This window comes from Myotis daubentonii, chromosome 12, assembly GCF_963259705.1.
Source record: "Myotis daubentonii chromosome 12, mMyoDau2.1, whole genome shotgun sequence".
In the NCBI taxonomy this organism is placed as follows: Eukaryota; Metazoa; Chordata; class Mammalia; order Chiroptera; family Vespertilionidae; genus Myotis; species Myotis daubentonii.
The window spans coordinates 38,439,339-38,457,233 of NC_081851.1; the positions used below are offsets into that span (position 1 = coordinate 38,439,339).

Genomic DNA, 17,895 nt, shown 5'->3' on the forward strand with positions numbered 1-17,895 from the left:
GTGTCTTGGTGTGGTCCTCTTTGGATTCCTTTTGTTTGGGGTTCTCCGCGCTTCTTGGACCTGTAAGTCCATTTCTTTCACCAGGTGGGGGAAGTTTTCTGTCATTATTTCTTCAAATAGGTTTTCAATACCTTGCTCTCTCTCATCTTCTGGCACCCCTATAATTCTGATGTTGGTACGCTTGAAGCTGTCCCAGAGGCTCCTTACACTATCCTCGCATTTTTGGATTCTTTTTTCATTTTGCTTTTCCGGTTGGATGTTTTTTGCTTCCTCGCATTTCAAATCATTGACTTGATTCTTGCGCTCCTCTGGTCTGCTGTCGGGCGTCTGTATAATATTCGTTATTTCAGTCTGTGTGTGCTTAATTTCTAGTTGGTTCCCCAATATAAGATCGAGGGTCTTATTAGTTTTCGTGTAGAGCTCATTAAGTTTATCGGCAGCTTCTAAACAGTTCTTGAGAGACCTTAAAAGTGTGGTTCTGAACTCTATTTCTTCCATTGACAATTTTGTCCTGTTTCTTTGTCTCCGCATTTTGTTATGCTTCCTTGGTGCACCCCCTAGTGGTCTTTGTTCGCAGTCTTATAGATAAATCTTGATTGTTGTAGCTAATTCCAGGGAGGGTTTGACCTCCAGGCCAGGTGGCTATGAGAATCAGCTGTGTCAGCAGTGAGAGAACTTCTGTCCTCTAGGGAGGTGCTAATCTAGCCTTTGCCTGAGGCTATCCAGCAAATGCCTCTGTGCAGGGCTTGGGCGGGGCGGGTCGCACAGGATCAACAGGGTGGGCCGGAGAGAGCAGTTATGGCGGCTCTCAGTCCTGTCCCAAGGGGCTCTGCCTCTCTGAGTCCCAGCACCCGCTGCAAAGCTCGGAGAGAAAGCTGCACTCGCTCTGACCGAAGCCAGACAGTCCCGCTTCTCCCGTTTGAGTCTGGGTCCCTAAAGACTCGCCCGGATCTGGAGCTCAGAGTCTGCGACTCCCTCCCGATTGAAAACAACAACCGTGCCCTCCGCCGCCAGCCCGCTCCGCGCACTCGGCACCTCAGAATTTGACTTCAGCACTGCGCCTCCTCTGAGTGTCCGTGTGCGTTTCTCTTTCCTCCTAGTTGTAGGACTTCCACTCAGCCAGCGTTCCTGTGGTTCTGGGTGATGTCCCTTCCGTTTTTTGGTTTCACTTTTGAAGTAGTTGTTCAAAGCAGCAAACTCCGGCGTTAACCTATGCCGCCATCTTGGTTCTCCCAATAAAATTATTTTCATTGCTACTTCATAACTGTAATCTTGCTACTGTTATGAATCGTAATATAAATATCTGATATGCAGGATGTATTTTCATTGTTACAAATTGAACATAATTAAAGCATAGTGATTAATCACAAAAACAATATGTAATTATATATGTGTTTTCCGATGGTCTTAGGCAAACCCTGTGAAAGGGTTGTTCGACCCCCCTAAGGGGTTGTGACCCACAGGTTGAGAACCGCTGGTCTAGTACATATGAAAAGCCCTAGGTAGAGGCTTATCAATATCTTTATATTCCTGGCCAAGCCTGATAGCTTTCCCAGTAGTTAACAAATTTAAATATTTTTAATAATGAATTGTTTCAGATGGTGTTTTGAACCAGAGTATTTAACATCTCTTCCCAACAGGCAGAAGAAATAGTAGCACATTCTTTGGTGGTAGACAGACTTGGGTTTGAGTCCCAGCTTTACCACAGCTCGGTTACCCCAGATGTAAAAAGGGTGTCAATAGCGCCCACTTCGTTGCGTTACTGGGAGAAATAAATGAGACAATGTAAATTCCAGTTCCTTATAGCATCCTCCCCAACTTACATAAAAAAGTACAGAAAGGAATAAGCTCAAACAACAAAAAGGGCTTATCAACTGATGACAGAATTCTACAATCTGGAAGTTAGAAAATAAACTGGAATGGAAAAGAGCCTCAAAAGTCACAGTACAAAATATATCATGAGGGTCTAGGATGGAGGCTGAAGCCCATTTGCCCTTCAGAACCTGTGTGTGTGTGTGTGACTTGGGAAGATGAGGTCTCAGGGTAAACAAAAGACAGAAATAGAAACTGAGGCAGAAAATGGGGAAACTTGTTCCTCTAAAGGCCTTCTCCACTCTCTACAAACACAGAGTACAGATAAATCAGGTATAAAGATTCCAAGGATCTTCTAGAAAAAAATAAAGCAGATCTATCAGAAAGATCTAAGACTTTAGTGCCGGTGTCAGTGCCCCAGACAAAGCAGTCTTCATTCTAGCACATGAAGAATCTATAGCCTGATAGCTCCCAACACCCAAACATGGTTCCCAAACTGTGAGTCAAAGCACCTGGAGCACCACAGCAAACTCAGGTAAGTATGTGGACTATTCTAAATTTGAAGGAAACTCGGCAACATCTTTCAGATACCATGCAGTCTACTACCATTAAGTTAGTTGGACCTAATTATCAGGTATTTCTTTAGGACCCAAGGTGCCAATAAGAAAATAGCTAAGATACTAAGGGTGTTTTAAACAAAGTTTGAAAAGCTCTACTCTAAAACAAAGCAAGCCCCACCCATATCCAACGTAGTAATCAATGTCCCTACCCAAAGGAGATTAGAACTAGATCTATACTTAAAACACACACACACACACACACACACACACACACCAGTTCCTCATCCTATCTAATAAAAGAGAAACATGGTAATTAGCGTATGACCGCTACCCTTCCCATTGGCTAATCAGGGCGATATGCAAATTAACTGCCAGCCAAGATGGTGGCCGGCAGCCAGGCAGCTTGAAACTAACTTGAGGCTTGCTTGCTTCAGTGACGGAGGAAACTAACGTTCCCCGCCTGCCTTGCCGGCCTCTGAGCCTGCAGTTTGAAACATTGTAACAAATACAGAAGCTAAACAAAACCCCAGAAACCTGCTTTCAGCGAGCCGGATCTCAAAGCTGGAGTTATACATTGTTTCGATTATAGAAGCCAAACAAACCAGATACCTGCTTTCAGCAGCAGAGGCCTCAGAGCTGGAGCCAGAGCTAAAGCTGGCCCAGAATAAAAAAAGAAAGAAAAAAAGGAGCAGTTGGGAGCTTCAGCCCTCAGCCCCTCACCCAGACTGGCCAGGCACCCCAGTGGGGACCCCCACCCTGAAGGGTGTGTGACCAGCTGCAAACAGCCATCATCCCCTCACCCAGGCTGGCCAGGCACCCCAGTGGGGACCCCCACCCTGATCCAGGACACCCTTCAGGGCAAACCAGCCAGCCCCACCCATGCACCAGGCCTCTATCCTATATAGTAAAAGGGTAATATACCTCTCAGCACCGGGATCAGCGGAGCCGCGAGGCCTCCCAGCACTGGGATCAGCGGAGCCGAGAGGCCTCCCGGCACTGGGATCAGCGTGACGGGGCAGCGCCCAAACCCCCTGATCGCCCTGCAGTTCTGTGTGTGACAGGGGGCGGGGCCACAACCTCCCTATCCGCCCTGCTCTGTTCGTGACAGGGGAAGGCACCCCAACCCCCTGATCAGCCCTGCTCTGTGCCTGATAGGGGGAGCTCCCAAACCCCATGATCGCCCTGCGGCTCTGTGTGTGACAGGGTGCGGTGCCCCAACCCCCCAATTGGCCCTACCCTAAGCATGACTGAGGGTGGCATCGCAACCTCCCAATCTGCCCTACTCTGTGCATGACAGGGGGCAGTGCCCCAACTCCCCAATCGGCCCTGCTCTGAGCCTGACCAGGGGCTGCACCTAGGGATTGGGCCTGCACTCTGCCACCCGGGAGCAGGCCTAAGCCAGCAGGGTGTTATTTCCCGAGGGGTCCCAGACTGCGAGAGGGCACAGGCCAGGCTGAGGGACCCCCCCTTCACCCCGAGTGCACAAATTTTTGTGCACCGGGCCTCTAGTTCTTAAATAAAAGCAGACAACCAAGAATCATCCAACCTGAGGAAAATATGGAGTATTATTAAAAAGAGAGAAACTGACCCCAGAGAAACATAATACAGGGAAAAAAGAACTTAAAAGCAAAACAAAACAAAAATAGTCTAATTAATACATCTAGAGATCTTAGAATATTACAATCATAAAATAACAGAATGTTATGATAAAGGATTACTCAGAACAATAAAATAAAAGAGATCTTAGACCAGCCGTGGGCAAACTACGGCCCGCAGGCTGGATCCGGCCCGTTTGAAATGAATAAAACTAAAAAAAAAGAGACCGTACCCTTTTATGTAATGATGTTTACTTTGAATTTATATTAGTTCACACAAACACTCCATCCATGCTTTTGTTCCACCTCTCCGGTCCAGTTTAAGAACCCATTGTGGCCCTCGAGTCAAAAAGTTTGCCCACCCCTGTCTTAGACACTAAAAACATGGTTGCTGGAATTAAAAAGCCCTAAGCAAGGCTGAATGGCAAAGTTAAGGAAATTTCTCAACACAAAAGCAAATAAGACCTAGAAAGGATTAAAAAAAAGAAAAAGAAAAAAGAAAAGAGGTATAATCCAAGAAATCCAATTAAAAAGGGTCCAAGAAAGAGAAAACAAAGACAACAGAAGAAAGAAAATGAATGGAAGAAAGTTTTTTCCAACTAAAGTAGTCTCTAGATTGTAACAATACAACAAGTACCAAGGCCATGATAAGACCCACACTTAGCATATTCTAGTTAAATACCAAAGAAAAAACTCCAAAAGTTCCAGAAAGGAAAATAAAAAGGTCACCAGCATCATATTTCTCATCAACACTGTGGGCTTCTGAGGAAGCACTGAGGAAACAAAAATTACCTCCTTTTGCATCCTTTCTTAAGAAAATACTTCAGGATGTAGTTCCCTAAAATGAGTGAGAAAGAAGATATAGGCTATAGAAAACAGTGGATCCAATCCTAGAAATGATGTGAAAGTAAGTCCCAGGATAAGTGCAGACCTAGAGAGTAATGGATCCAGACTGGGAACGCAGTATGACAGGACCCAGGGGGAAGGCCTTGGGCACAGAAGGAGTCCATGCAGGTGTATTTGGAAAGATAGAAAAACCTGAAGATATGATGAAGGAATATTCTTTTGTCAACAAGGAGGGTGTGGGGGGAGGAGGGGGAGAGGTAGTTAGAAACTAGAAAAATAAAGCAATAAAAAAAGGCAGTATCTCCATAACATACATATGAAAACAGGGCCTGACAATGCATTTGATGGAATGTAAGAAAAATATTCCATTTAACTGTAAGGTTAGAAAATTTCTCTATGAGTAAAACAGAGGGATGTGACATTGGGCCCATGAAGTATTATTTACAGTCCTAGCACACTACTTGACTACAGTGAACAGTATTTACATAGTTATAACAACAAATACTAATGATAGACTTCAATATTTAGAGACAGTATAGGGACAAAACACTCATGATCTGGTTGCAGAACAGCTGAGTTTTTAACAATCTTGTTAATATAAAGTAAAACATGCAGTTGACAAAAGGTATGAGGTGTAAGGTGGGCCTGGTAGCCAAGCTTTTCATGCAGTAGTTGGTTGAAGTGGGACAGGCAACCTCAGGAAGCATATTAGTGCCAAAAGTCTGGGTCTTTTTTCTTATACCTTCATCCATACTGTGCTAAATAAACCAAGCACCTACCACCAATATACACATATGAAACTCTGATGTGCATTTTCTACTAAAAGTTTGCTTTAAAGAGTCTCCATTCCAGCCCGGGTGAGTGTGGCTCAGTGGATGAGCATCCCCCTATAAACTAGATGGTCACGGTTTGATCCCCAGTTCAGGGCACAGGCCCAGGTTGGGGGCTCAATCCCCAGGAGGGGGTATGAAGGAGGTAGCCTATCAATGATTCTCTCTTATTATTGACTAGAGGCCCAGTGCATGAAATTTGTGCACGGGTGTGTGTGTGTTTCTCAGCCCAGCCTGCACCCTCTCAATCTGGGACCCCTCCAGGGATGTCTGCCTGGTGGGATCAGGCCTAAACTTGCAGTCGGACATCCGTCTCACAATCCGGGACTGCTGGCTCCCAACCACTCGCCTGTGTGCCTGCCTGATTGCCTCTAACTGCTTCTGCCTGCCTGCCTGATCATCCTCTAACAACTCCCTTGCCAGCCTGATCAACACCTAACTGCTCTCCTGCTGGCCCAATTGCCCCTAACTGCCCTCCCCTGCTGGCGTGGTCACCCCTAACTGCCCTCCCCTCCTGGCCTGGTCACTCACAACTGCCCTCCCCTGCTGGCCTGGCCCCCCCAACTGCCCTCCCTTGCAAGCTTGGTCCCTCCCAATTTCCCTCCCCTGCTGACCACCTTGTGCTGGCCATCTTGTGTATTGGAGTGATGGTCAATTTGCACATTACCTCTTTATTATATAGGATGGTTTTGTCTGTCTCTCCCTTCCTCTCTGAAATCAATACAAATACATTTTTTTAAAAAAAGTCTCCATTTCAGTTCACTCATGTCCAGGGATTGGCAAACTGTTTCTGTAAAGGTCTAGACCAGCCGTGGGCAAAGAATGGCCCGCAGGCTGGATCCGGCCCGTTTGAAATGAATAAAACTAAAAAAAAAAAAAAAAAAAAGACCGTACCCTTTTATGGAATGATGTTTACTCTGAATTTATATTAGTTCACACAAACACTCCATCCATGCTTTTGTTCCGGCCCTCCGGTCCAGTTTAAGAACCCATTGTGGCCCTCGAGTCAAAAAGTTTGCCCACCCCTGGTCTAGACAGTAAATATTCTCAGCTGTCTAAGCCAGATGGCCTCCAAGAAAATTTTGCCAGCATCTTAGTGGGCAGTTTCCTGCATGCCAGCCTCACCCTTCCACATCTCAGCAAACTTCATTTCTGGGCTATAGCTACACCTCCTTCAACATCAGAATCTCAGCTTGGAAAAGGCAGCTCTAGTCCAAATTTGTTCCTTCCTTGGGTATTCTGCCTCAGCCCTAAAAGTAGTGACTGCTCTATTTTTTTTTATAGATCTCTTTACCTTAGTAGTTTACCTTCAGTAGTTAATTTCCAGTTATTTGGTTATATTAAATTTTCCCTGTTCAAATTACTGTGTGATTTCTCTTCCAACTAGACCCTAACATATATTTCAATAATGACATATTAAATATAAGTGACCTAAATACTTATTCAAAGGCAGAAACTATCCCATTGAAAACACACACACACACACACACACACCCCATCTGTATGCTGTAGATGCCTCTTTAAATATAACACGGTAAAGTGTTATAGAAAGTAGAAAAATATATACCTTTCAAACACTTATTAAAATAAAGTGGCAGTGGCTATATTATCAGGGATAAAGAGAGACATTTTGTAACGATAAAGGGAGTCAATTCATCAAGGAGACAAGATTTACTGAGTTCTTCTATACCAAGCACTGCTCATTGTATGCATTTTAATAAACCCTTTACGGCAACTATTAGTATCTCCATTTTACTAGTGAGGAAATAAGACTATTATGTGCAGAATACAGACTAGAACACGGAATCTGAGCTGTTAAAACTACATTACGCTGACTCTCCCCAAAGGTAGCAATTTGACAGTGTGTGTGTGGGGGGAGGGGTCCATTTCTGGACAAGCATTCTTACCTAAAACTGTATGAAAGATGTTATAAACCAAACTATCAACGTAAGTTATCTGTAACGCTTTTATTTTACAATACCCAGTGGTTGTGTCAGCAAAAAATTTTTGAATCATTAAAAAAAAATATTTCATTACAAAAGTTAAATCTAGGTGACCCCACTGGTGACCTTTAAAAACAAACCGAGCAACCAGACTGTGTGTGTGAAAACATTTTCTACTTAGAAACAACATTGTAGTTCACAAGTCAACATCCTGGTTTGCAACTCTTCGGAAAAAAGAAAAAAAAAAAAAAAAGGTTGAGCCAGCTGCTGCACAGCCTTATGCACACGCACGGTGAGCGGTCAAGCGCTCCAGGCTTTGAAAGACGGTTCCGAGGAAGGAACGTCCGCGCACCATCCACCGGTAACCATCGGTAAACGCCACCTTCACAGCTAAGAACCGCAGTCATTTCCGCTACCCTGAGTGCACCACCATGGGAGTGCCCCTCACAGACACTAAGCTTACTAGTCTGTACTATTTAAGGCCACCGGATGCCAAGCAGCTAACTTTACCGACACCCACTCGGAGAAGACAAAGGTGTATCGCGTCGGGCAGCCGGCAGGTCGCGTCCACGGTTTAACGAGGCGCCAGCTTCGGCTTGGCGTTGCCGGGTCTCCTCTCGGGGCCGTCACAGCATCCGGGCGGCGTCTGTGGTTTGTCGTCCCGAACCCCCAGCGTCCCCCCCAAGGCGCTCCCCACCTGCGCGGCACCGGGCCGGCTCCCACCTGTGCCTGGTCCAGGACACGCCGCACCCCGCCAGCGCCGCCCGGCTAAGTCCCCCGGCCCGGCCGCGGGAGCCGACCAACAGGTGCGGGCGCGTCCCTCCACGTACCTTCGCGGGGTGTTGAGGAGCCGCTGCTGCTCGTCCCCTTCCTCCTCCTCCTCTTCGGTCTCGGATTCGGGGTGACAGTAGCAGAGGGCCCCGCTGCTCCGCTTACGCTTGCGGCTGCTGGGGCAGTAACAGAAGCCGTGGCCGGCCGCGTCGCCGCCAGCCTCCGGCCTCCGCGCCGAGCCCCCCGCCCCGGAACCCGGTTCCGGCTCGGCCCGGGTTCGCCCCGGGGGGCGCAGCACTCGGCTGCTCAGCGAGCCCATGGGCCACGGCTCCCCGGGATGTCACGGGGCGCACTTCAGGGAGCCCGGCGGACCCGGTCTCCCGCCATGGCCCGGCCGCCGCCGGTCTCCACCAGGCCCGGGTGCCTACACGACCCCTTTCTCACGCGCAGCCTCAACCGTTGCAGGGAACGCCGCCGCCGCTTCCATCCACCGCCCCGCCCGCCGCGTCTCTGCTCGCGGCGTCTCCGGCTGCAGGACCTTAACCCCTCGCTCTTGCAAATAAGCGCGGCCGGACGGCGCATGCTCGCGGCGAGCCTCCGGAAGGGGCGGGGCCTGCGCAGAACCGGAAGAGGGCGAAGGGGGCCGTGCGCTCTCCAGGGCTTGTGATGCTTGCGCAGTGATCAGCCTGTATCTCCCACCGGCCTGAATTTGGGGGCCGACTTAGCTTTCAGCATCATTTCGCACACACCCTTTGTGTTAACTAGACCGGGAATTGCAGCTCATTGTTTCTGCAAAAGCTCTTTGGGCTCTAGAGGTCTACTGGGCCCTGTGCTACTCTAGGGGCCACAAAGAGGGTTGTTCGAGCGCTTCCGTGGAGGAGTCGCCACGTGCTGGGGTCGCGCCCTGCCGCCGGCGGGCCTGGCTTTCCGAGGGAGGAGGACCTAGAATGTGCGGCTTGGAACGGTAGGCCCTTGGGTTCCTTAAGCATCGATTCTTGGCTTCCCCTACGGATTATGGTAAACGTTCCTGCACTCCCTTCCTTTTCACCCAGGGGCAGTGGGGTCTGCGCTGGGACGGTCAGGGCTTCCAATGCCTTCTGGAGGCCAGAGCGAAATGTAAAGGTGCCTGCGTAAAAGCTACAGGTGTCTGCTCAGCGTGTGCAGCCCTTGCTCTGGACTCTGGACAACGCTCATGCCCTGACTCCCTCTGGCTACTTTTTAAATAAAATATTTATAACTAGGGGCCCGGTGCACGAAATTCGTGCACTGGGTGTGTGTGTGGGGGAGTGTCACTCAGCCCAGCCTGCCCCCTCTCACATACTGGGAGCCCTCAGGCGTTGACCCCCATCACCCTCCAATCGCAGGATCGGCCCCTTGCCCAGGCCTGACGCCTCTGGCCTAGGCGTCCGGTCCGGGCAGCGGGGACCCGCAGCTGCAGCGGCCCCGCGATCGTGGGCTTTGCTTTAGGCCCAGGCAAGGGACCCCTAGCTCCTGGGACTGCCAGCTTCGACCGTGCCCAGCTCCCATCGCTGGCTCCACCCCTACTTCCTGCTATCACTGGCCAGGGCGGAAAAGGCACCTGATTCTCCGATCATGGCTGGGGGGCAGGGCAAAGGCGGCCCCAGGGCCGCCTTTGCCCTGCCACCCAGCTCTTAGCTCCCCACTGGGTTTCCAATCACTGTCAGTGGCAGGGGCTTCTTCCTGCTTTCCCTTTCACCTCCCTGCATTGTGCCTACATATGCAAATTAACCGCCATCTTGTTGGCAGTTAACTGCCAATCTTAGTTGGCAGTTAATTTGCATATAGCCCTGATTAGCCAATGAAAAGGGTAGCTCGTACGCCAATTACCATTTTTCTCTTTTATTAGTGTTGATTAGTGTTGATGAATTACACAGAGTAATAAGATAAATAATTAGTAATAAGTTGTGGACCCACCATAACTATAATAACAAATTTTAATAAAAACTCAAATTTATTATACTTGCTTTGATTCATTCTTTTATATAGAACTAGAGGCCCAGTGCACGAAATTTGTGTGTGTGTGTGTGTGTGTGTGTGTGTGTGTCCCAGCCCAGCCTGCACCCTCTCCAATCTGGGACCCCTTGAGGGATGTCCGACTGCCTGTTTAGGCCCAATCCCAAACGGGCAGTCAGACATCCCTCTCACAATCCAGGACTGCTGGCTCCCAACCGCTCGATTGCCCCTAACTGCTTCTGCCTGCCAGCCTGATCACCCCCTAACCACTCCCCTGCCAGCCTGATTTCCCCTAACTGTCCTCCCCTACAGGCCTGGTCACCCCCAACTGCCCTTTCCTGCTAGTCTGGTCACCCCTAACTGCCCTCCCTTGTCAGCCTGGCCCACCCCCAACTGCCCTCCCCTGCAGGCCTGGTCCCCCCAAACTGCTCTCCCCTGCTGGCCATCTTGTGGCGGCCGTCTTGCAGCAGCCATCTTTGCGGCGGCCATCTTTTGTGGTGGCCATCTTGTGCTGGCCATCTTTGTGGCGCCATCTTGTGGCGGCCATCTTGCAGCAGCCATCTTTGTGGTGGCCATCTTTTGTGGCGGCCATCTTGTGCTGGCCATCTTTGTGGCGCCATCTTGTGGCGGCCATCTTGCAGCAGCCATCTTTGTGGCGGCCATCTTGTGCTGGCCATCTTTGTGGCGCCATCTTGTGGTGGCCATCTTGCAGCAGCCATCTTTTGTGGCGGCCATCTTGTGCTGGCCATCTTTGTGGCGCCATCTTGTGGTGGCCATCTTGCGGCAGCCATCTTTGTGGCGGCCATCTTTTGTGGTGGCCATCTTGCGGCGGCCATCTTGGGGCGGCCATCTTTTGTGGTGGCCATCTTGCGACGGCCATCTTTGTGGCGCCATCTTGCGGTGGCCATCGTGCGGTGGCCATCTTGCGGCGGCCATCTTGTGGCGGCCATCTTTTGTGGTGGCCATCTTGTGGCGGCCATCTTTGTGGCACCATCTTGTGGCGGCCATCTTGCAGCAGCCATCTTTGTGGCGGCCATCTTTTGTGGCGGCCATCTTGTGCTGGCCATCTTTGTGGCGCCATCTTGTGGCGGCCATCTTGCAGCAGCCATCTTTGTGGCGGCCATCTTTTGTGGCAGCCATCTTGTGCTGGCCATCTTTGTGGCGCCATCTTGTGGTGGCCATCTTGCGGCAGCCATCTTTGTGGCGGCCATATTTTGTGGTGGCCATCTTGCGGCGGCCATCTTGTGGCGGCCATCTTTTGTGGTGGCCATCTTGCGACGGCCATCTTTGTGGCGCCATCTTGCGGTGGCCATCGTGCGGTGGCCATCTTGCGACGGCCATCTTGTGGCGGCCATCTTTTGTGGTGGCCATCTTGCGACGGCCATCTTTGTGGCGCCATCGTGCGGTGGCCATCTTGCGACGGCCATCTTGTGGCGGCCATCTTTTGTGGTGGCCATCTTGTGGCGGCCATCTTTGTGGCGCCATCTTGTGGCGGCCATCTTGCAGCAGCCATCTTTGTGGCGGCCATCTTTTGTGGCGGCCATCTTGTGCTGGCCATCTTTGTGGCGCCATCTTGTGCTGGCCATCTTTGTGGCGCCATCTTGTGGCAGCCATCTTGCGGCAGCCATCTTTGTGGCAGCCATCTTTTGTGGTGGCCATCTTGCGGTGGCCATCTTGTGGCGGCCATCTTTTGTGGTGGCCATCTTGCGGTGGCCATCTTGTGGCGGCCATCTTTTGTGGCGGCCATCTTGCGACAGCCATCTTGTGGCGGCCATCTTTTGTGGTGGCCATCGTGCGGCGGCCATCTTGCGGTGGCCATCTTGTGGCGGCCATCTTTTGTGGCGGCCATCTTGTGCTGGCCATCTTGTGCTGGCCATCTTTGTGGCGCCATCTTGTGGCGGCCATCTTGCAGCAGCCATCTTTGTGGCGGCCATCTTTTGTGGCGGCCATCTTGTGCTGGCCATCTTTGTGGCGTCATCTTTGTGGCGCCATCTTGTGCTGGCCATCTTTGTGGCGCCATCTTGTGGTGGCCATCTTTGTGGCGCCACCTTGTGGTGGCCATCGTGCGGTGGCCATCTTGCGGCGGCCATCTTTGTGGCGCCATCTTGTGGCGGCCATCTTTGTGGCGCCATCTTGTGGCGGCCATCGTGCAGTGGCCATCTTGCGGCGGCCATCTTGCGGCAGCCATCTTTGTGGCGCCATCTTGTGGTGGCCATCTTTGTGGCGGCCATCTTTGTGGCGCCATCTTGTGGCGGCCATATTGCGGCGGCCATCTTTGTGGCGGCCATCTTTTGTGGTGGCCATCTTGTGCTGGCCATCTTTGTGGCGCCATCTTCGTGGCGGCCATCTTTTGTGGTGGTCATCTTGTGTCCACATGGGGTGGCAATCGTGTGTTGGAGTGATGGTCAATTTGCATATCACTCTTTTATTAGATAGGATGGGATACAGAAAGGAAGACACTCCCTCTCCATCTCAGTCTGTCTCTCCCTCACAGTGACCACTATCTTGATGATGGTGTATATCATTATTCCCATGCATGTTCACATATGCACACACATATTTATACACACACACACACATTAGCAATATACTTTCTTTTGCACATTTAGGCATGTAATTAAGTGGAATTATACTATACCTATCATTCTACACCTTTCTCCTCTCTCAAAATTATACTTTTGAGACTTATCCAACTGACAAATCTCTAGTTAATTTTCAGTGCTCATTGTGTGACTAACCCATAATTTATTTTTTTCCCTTATTGAAGGAGTTAGGTTTTTCTACTTTAATGCTCTTAATAGAGCAGTAATGAACACCCTGTGCAAGAGATTCACCAGGTAAATTCCCAGAAGTGAATTTACTAGAAACTTTCAACTTTAACTGTTAAATTGCTTCTGAAATGATCTCAGCAATTTATACTACCGTCAGCAGTATATGTAGTTTGGGGGCCCCAGGGGACTGGTGTCTTACCCTGAGAAATCTGAATTGAGAAAGGTTGGCTGGGGCAGTTTGGGGTAGGGGCTAGGAAAGGAGAATGATGGCTGCAAGGGGATCAGCCCAGAATCTGTCAACACAAAGGATATGCCAGTGTTTGCCATGAAACAGGTGTGGGCCACCATAAGACATCCAGCATGGGATCATCGTAGAGCCTGTGCAAGAAGCCTGGATGGAAGGACAAACAGTGCAGCACAGAGAACCTGAAGTTATCATCAAATTCTTAAAGACTGAAAAACAAGAATTTCATTTGCCTTGCCAAAGGAACCGAAGATGAGTAATTCCCTGATGATGGGGTTGATAAAAGAACCCAAGAGAATGCCCACAAGAATCAGCTTTAAACATCTGCCAACAGCGCACAGCATGACCATAAACACCAGAGCACAGTCAGGTAATGTTAGTGGAGGCAGTTAGCTAGTTATTCATAAAGGCAGGAGGCAAAGGGAGTCAGATATTATTAAGTATAATCAACGGGGGAGCATGAGCTTGCTTGCTTTGCCAGGAAGTCACAGCTTCACACACTCCCCAGGAAACCACCTTTCTGTTCCCCACAGAACACGGGGAGAAGGGATAGCACAGTGAAGAGGAACTTAAGCACATGCACAAGAGAAGTCAGAATGGCACAGGGGGAGGTGCTTGACCATAGCCTGAGGAAATACCATTCTAGATTGGTTGGAGGGTGGGCCCGGCGCAGTCTGGAAAGCTTGGGAAATTGGCTAGTTATTTTGAAAAAGGTGGTCCTAGTCTTTTACAAGCCTGAGATACTATAACCTCATAATCCCAGGGGAACAAATTCATTCCCTCTTCTCTTCTCTCTTTCTTCTCTCTTCTCTCTTCTCTCTTCTCTCTTCTCTCTTCTCTCTTCTCTCTTCTCTCTTCTCTCTTCTCTCTCTCTCTCTCTCTTTCTCTCTTTCTCTCTTTCTCAGCTAGTAGCCAACTGGGGCCCACAACAGATTCAGAGGGCTCCAAATTTCCACTGGCAACACTACTACAGCCCTGGCTAGGTTGGGGCTGAGGGATAGAGTATGGAAGGGATAGAGTATGTCTAAGTAGACAAAGAGAGGCCTACCATGACCCTTAACCCAGTGCCATCAATAGGCCAGAGCTGAATGAGGGAAGAAGCTTCAATTATAAATCAAGTTTGGAATTTTGACTGGGCATATTAATTACTGAAATCATTGTTTTATGACCTTAAGGGACTGCACAGTAGGACTTTTTATAATCTAAGAGTAACCAAAAAAGTTATAATTCTATCCTCTATTGGAATTTTCATCTAAAGACAGAAGGATTGGGCCCAATAAGTAAATATAAATGGTGGGAGAGAAAAACAAAGTAACTTCATAATTATAGTATTACATCAGACTTATTGAATACTAGAGGCCCAGTGCACAAAATTTGTGCACTGGTATTGTGCACTGGTAGGGTCCTGCCGGCTGCTGGCTGGGTACTCCTTCCCTTCCCCAGGCCAGCCCCACCCCCTGGTCAAACTCCTGGACAACTCCCAGTCGAGGGGACAATTTGCATACTACCTTTTTATTATATAGGAAAACAAACATTCCTCTAGGGTGGCTTTATCATGCCCTCTAGAAAACTTCTAGTCAACAAATGCAATTTGTTTTAAAATTCCGCGTAAAATTTAACGGTAAAACTACCAAAAAAAAGTGTAATGCTTCTAAAATCAAATAAAATTATTTGGAAATTTCATGCTCTTCTGAGTAGGTATCAAAGCAGCAGTACCATTTCCTATATTTAACTAGAATTACTAAGTTTTCATGTAAATAGCTTTTACCAATTGCTTGAGCACTTACTAGTATAATAAGCAAGTAGACACAAATTGAAAAACAAACCCTGATATTTCACCTGTCAAAATACAAATAGTATAGAATGAACAAAGAAGAAAAATTTTATTTAATACTAGAGGCCTGATGCACGAAATTCATACAAGAGTAGGCCTTCACAGCCTTGGTGGCTGCCTGGATCCCTCCCTCGCAGCCTTGGCAGCTGCCTCGATCCCGCGGCTGCAGCCCCTGCTTCGTCTGGAAGGTCATCTGGTTTAATTAGCATATTATGCTTTTATTATTATAGATAAGTGTTCCACTTAGAATGGAGAGCATCACTCATTTTCAGAGAATAAATTAAATAGATTATTTTTATGTCATTAAGTAAGAATACCGTTTGGTATATGTGAACATTAGTTTTACAGCAGTAGGTGTACCAGTATATAAGACTAATTATGTTGTTTTTCCCCCCTCAATGTTGTAGTTCTTAATAGAAACTGAGTAACACAAGTCCTTCAAAAATACCTTTCAGGTTTCAGGATGAAAAAATTCACAAGTGGTAAAGTTGGATAAAGAGTATACCTCATCTTAAAGACACCAGGTTTTATTCAAATTATTTTTCCATGATGTATACAAATGGAACTTTTTAATCAAAATAATTCTAAAGTTGAAAGACACAGTGCAAATGTAAATGAATACAAATTGACAAAATCCAAAATGACTTAAAAAATTATTTTTAGCACAAAAAAATTTAAGTAAAATTCAGAGCATTACATTCATCTTCAAACTGACTTAAGACATTAACAAAAATATTGTGGAATGTCCAGCATTTATGTTTGGTAACCAGACATATATGATCTGTATACCACAGTTAGAATTTAATTTGTTCAGACAACTTGGTGATTTTGGTATACTTCAAATTGGAGAGAGTAAGTGATCTTAACATAAGATGTGATGGAGGAAGTATTTCACATCAAACATAGTAAAGATCAACTAATGCTATCAACAAAACCTAAACAAAGAACATTTGTGGGTGCTTTCATACTATGACTATGTGAAATAGGAAATTGGACAGATATTCTTACTAACTAGAAGCTCACAATTTCAAATTAAGAAATGACTAGCCACTTTAAAAATAGAATTAGGAAAGAAAAGTGATTTTTAGAATAGCCTTCCAGTCTTCCACTTTTATAGATTTTCACCAAAAAAAACCCCATGACATAATTTCATATATCCCAATTTCTGTGAAACACAGATGAGGAAGAGATCTGTTAAAAACATGGAGCACATTATTATTTCTAATTTTAAATCTCCTTTTAAGTTTTATAAGCTTTGAAATACAAGTTCAGCTTTCAAGCATCATGAGTTATAATTATAGATGAATAATAACACAGTCTATAGCCTAGGAGGCAAACGTAGGCGTTTTAATTTGGAAATAAGTGTTCTGAGATAATGCTAATAGCAGTGTAGAAAAATGAAGTTAAAAAATATCAAGGTTTTGGGAATCCTCTTATCTTCCCAGGATTTCAGTTTAATCATCTCCTCCACAGAGAATTAGCAGAACCTTCCTGTAGTCTCCAGATGTGTCACCCTGAGGAGAGGGAAGCAAAGTTAACAGTCAGATAAATGAGTTCTAAAATGGAATACACAGCTCGAAGTCTCTAGCTTTGTAAAGCTTGTCTGGATTTTTCGCAGAGTTTTAAAAATAACATTTGTTATTGCTTATTACAAAAGTAATACTTGTAATATTACTGTTCGATGAAGAAAGTGAAGACACAAAAGAACATAAAAATCATCCATAATTCCACCATCTAGAGATTACTACTCTTAACATTTTGGTTTGTGCCTATCCTTCCAGACTTTTTTCTATGCATATAGGTACCTATATGATGGGACTGTAGTATTTTATATTCTGATATTTTACTTAATATAGCCTGAATATTTCCCTATTTTAATGCATTAAATATTCTTCTATAGCATCATTAGTTAATGACTACAGAGAATTCCACTGTACATAGGTAAAATAATTTATTTGATCTCCCCCCATTGTTGGATATGTATACTGTTTCTAATTTTGCACTATTACAAACACTGCTGCAATAAATATATCATAGTTCAATTTTTTGCATTTCCTTGATGATTTACTCAGGATAAATTTTCATAACATGGGAATTACTGGATTAATGATCATGTGTTTTCTTACGCCTTTTGATAAGGGTTGCAAAATAGCCTACATGAAGGTGCTATAATTTCTACATAGAAATTTTTATGGGCTAATTAATAGATCAGTTTTTGCTGGTGCTTCATGGGCACTAAAAAAATGGAATCTATATTTATAGGGTTCAAAGTTTAATTTACATCTGTTAAAATACATGTAATATATTTTTGTTTATACTTTGCCTCATTGATCTGCCAAAGAATAAAGGTATGTTAAAGTCTCCCTCACATAGTATTTTCATCAATGTCTTATTTTGGAGCCTCGAATGTCTTATTTGTACACTTGAATGCAATTCTATTTGGAACCTAAAGTTTCATAAGAATGTAATCTTTGTTGTGAATCACTGCCTTTATCAATATAAAGTGATCCACTTTTTCCTATTAATGCTTTTTCTTCTTAAATTCTTTTTTTACTTAGAGTATAACCCTACTTTCTTTTACGTGTTTGTCAAATGTTCTTTTCCCTGGTCTTTTTATAAGCTTCTTTACATGTCACTGTATTATAGTTGTTTCTTATAAATACCATGGAGTTGGATTTTATATTTTTACCTTACCTGAGAGTTTACTTATTTTTA

General features: G+C 46.4%; 2 protein-coding genes across 4 annotated transcripts in view; both read right to left on the reverse strand.

The window, feature by feature from the left end:
• Nucleotides 1–8,927, reverse strand: part of GMCL1 (germ cell-less 1, spermatogenesis associated) — a 54,386-nt gene extending 45,459 nt beyond the window's left edge. The window contains exons 1-2 of one of the 3 annotated variants that reach the window (XR_009447931.1): nt 8,417–8,927; nt 8,107–8,283 (exon numbers count right to left, since the gene is read on the reverse strand). Coding sequence is in view for 2 of the 3 variants with exons in the window: in XM_059659546.1 (XP_059515529.1) it covers nt 8,107–8,283; nt 8,417–8,676 (437 nt within the window). In the remaining variant the exon portion in view is untranslated. The remainder of the gene's footprint in view (nt 1–8,106; nt 8,284–8,416) is intronic. The other 2 variants (XM_059659546.1, XM_059659547.1) reach the window with 2 other exon arrangements.
• A 6,746-nt stretch (nt 8,928–15,673) lies between these two features.
• ANXA4 (annexin A4) overlaps nt 15,674–17,895 on the reverse strand; it is a 61,768-nt gene continuing 59,546 nt past the window's right edge. The window contains exon 13 of the mRNA XM_059659548.1: nt 15,674–16,694. Coding sequence (XP_059515531.1) covers nt 16,635–16,694 — 60 coding nt within the window. The 3' untranslated portion in view covers nt 15,674–16,634. The remainder of the gene's footprint in view (nt 16,695–17,895) is intronic.